Raw genomic sequence first — 2,669 nt, forward strand, 5'->3', positions numbered from 1 at the left:
TTATTTGGAAGTTAGCTGAGTAGGATTATTTGAAAGTTAGTTGGCGGGAAAAGTAGTTTTTCCATTTCTCTATTTTTCAGCATGCTTTTCATTTTCATTTTCAATTCCAATTGTATAAGTAATGAATTGTAATAGATGGAAGACAAATTTTGAATAGATAATACTGATTCTCTCATCTTCTTCTTCTGATCTCTCTCTCTCCCTCTTTTCTCTTTCTCTATCTCTCTTCTCTGTTTCCTCTCCCCTTTCCCTCAAGTTACTGCTCCATTGCAGCGATGATACCTTATTGGTATCACTAGATTTGGGCTTAATAAAGAAATACTAAAAGGGTGGACTAACCCATGACTATAGACGACCCGGGCGAATAACTAATATTCTCCTAAGGCTTAAATCAGCTATTTCTTAATACCTAGTATCAAGAACTCATTTTTTAAGCATCCTTCAATACAGAGCCATGATACAGTTATCATAGGAGTAAGGCGGCGAGAGTAAGATGAAGTGCCATGCCGAAAAATATCGCCTAGTCCACCATAAGGGGTGTTAGTTGATTCTTCGCTCATTAGTTGTTAAACAACAATAACAACAACAACAAACCCAATATAATTTCACAGATGGGCTTGGGAAGGGTAGTGTATACGAATACCTTACCCCTACCTAGAGAGGTAGAGAAGATGTTTCCGATAGACCCTCGGCTCAAGAAAAGGTGGCAAGGAAGAAGAGGGAAGAAGAAAAAGAATCAACTAAATCTTAATTGATTGCCTGTAAAACTATTATGAATGTTGAAAAATATGCTTTTCTCATGGAGAGAAAAATGGCTAGGGCATTTAGAGGAAATTTAGGCTGTAAAAACAAGGGGTTCATTTATCTACTTTGTGAGGAGTGCCAACAAGTAATTCAAGTTGTGCTTTCAGAGGATCCACTTTCACAAGGAAAAAACTTGCAAGTCTCCTAACTAGTTCTGCTTTGAATTCCGTCATATGCCCATACTATAACAGAGAATACCCTTAACATCAAGGATTAAAGTGGAACATGTGGATCATACATATACAGTTAAAATGCATGACTCACTGAACGAGATACATGAGTTCGGTAGAGTAAATCGAGATATACATTGAAGAGGAGGGGCGGGGAAGGGAGGAGAAAGAAAGAGAAAGGTTTGACATTTCAAACACTTGAGACGAGAAATTTTATGCTTGGGCGGAAGTGTAAATGTTTTTTATAAAACGGTTTTCTGAAGTTATGAACCGGACATCAGATATAACATTATAAAAAGTTAGATTATTTTGGTTAAAAATTTTTTAGAGTGAGTCTTCCCTGTAAATTTTCCTAAATTAATTAGCTATGGTACGTAACTGACTTATACAGCGGCGGGTTAAAGAGTTGAGATACAACCGGAGTAGACTTAACCCTCTTTCTTTCTTTATCAAATTCGTCCTTCTCCTTTTTCGATGAAGAACGTTAGGAAGGTACAAGTAACTAAAACTAATTAAAACGATCAACTAATAATATACATCAAACAGAAATTAATCCTAAATCAGCCTTCCAACTCTAAGGAAGAAGGTCTATGGCTTTGCATTCCAACTCTACAAATTCGTCCTTCACTTCAGTGGATTCCCTTTTGTATATGTATCTATTGGATGCCCACAAAAATGCTCCCAAATTTAAGGTAGACATGACCAAGAGGAAACCATAGTAATAATCCAAGTGCGAGTCATTTATATTGTTTCCAATCCAACTCTTCCCTCTATTACTCCCAGTAATTTTATCCACCATCGTCACCAAAAAGCTATTCAAGAAATTTCCAAGGCCAATGCCACTTGTGAAAAACGTCGTACCAAGGCTTTGCATATCTTCTGGAGATTGATCGTAGAAAAATTCCAGCAATCCTATGGCATTAAACACATCCGCCACGCCCAATAGCACGTACTGAGGCAATAAACAGAATATTGTCATAGGGACTATTTCTTTAGGCCCGTTGATGTGATGCATTTTTATGACTTCCATTCTTCTCACTTCCATAGCACAAGCAATTGCGATGGCTACAATTTGGATAAGGAAACCTATTCCTAGCCTCTGGAGTAATGTGATTCCCCTACGATTTCCTGTTTTCTTGCGCATAAAAGGCACGAAATATCGGTCGTACATGGGCACGGACAATAACATAGTGAGAGTCACAAAGCTTCCCAATGATGCTGCGGGAATCTGAAATCTTGAACCCAAGTGTCTGTCCAAGGTGGTGCCCTGTTTGACAAAAAGAGTGTTTATTTGTGCCCAAATGGTGCTAGGGATTAGGGTTACTAGCCATATCATGGCCATTCCCATAATTAGCTTGGCTCCTTCGACCTGAGTCACCGTGCATGGTGGTCTTGAACCTGTTGAAATGTCTCGTTTGATTGCAGCCTTGTCCAAGAACCTGAAAATAATTAAGAACGTCATTAGAAATGTACACATAGTAATAAATTTAAAATACGGTCATTAGCACTTGAAGTCATAGTTCTAAAATTTAGAACTCATAAAGTTGGAATTCTAACTCCGTCTCTGAATATAAGTTGATATACTAGTTAAATTATGATACCAGAGGCGGATCGAGGATTAGAAGTTTATTGGTTCCTGCAGCGACCTCAGGTAAATATACAATAAGTAATTGAGTATATATATATATATATATA

General features: G+C 37.6%; 1 protein-coding gene across 1 annotated transcript in view; it reads right to left on the reverse strand.

Annotated features, from left to right (window-relative positions):
• Positions 1-1,397: 1,397 nt before the first annotated feature.
• Positions 1,398-2,669, reverse strand: part of LOC109205964 (protein NRT1/ PTR FAMILY 5.1) — a 5,042-nt gene continuing 3,770 nt past the window's right edge. Inside the window, exon 4 of the mRNA XM_019368731.1 lies at positions 1,398-2,413. Coding sequence (XP_019224276.1) covers positions 1,549-2,413 — 865 coding nt within the window. The 3' untranslated portion in view covers positions 1,398-1,548. The remainder of the gene's footprint in view (positions 2,414-2,669) is intronic.

This window comes from Nicotiana attenuata, unplaced genomic scaffold, assembly GCF_001879085.1.
Source record: "Nicotiana attenuata strain UT unplaced genomic scaffold, NIATTr2, whole genome shotgun sequence".
Classification (NCBI taxonomy): Eukaryota; Viridiplantae; Streptophyta; class Magnoliopsida; order Solanales; family Solanaceae; genus Nicotiana; species Nicotiana attenuata.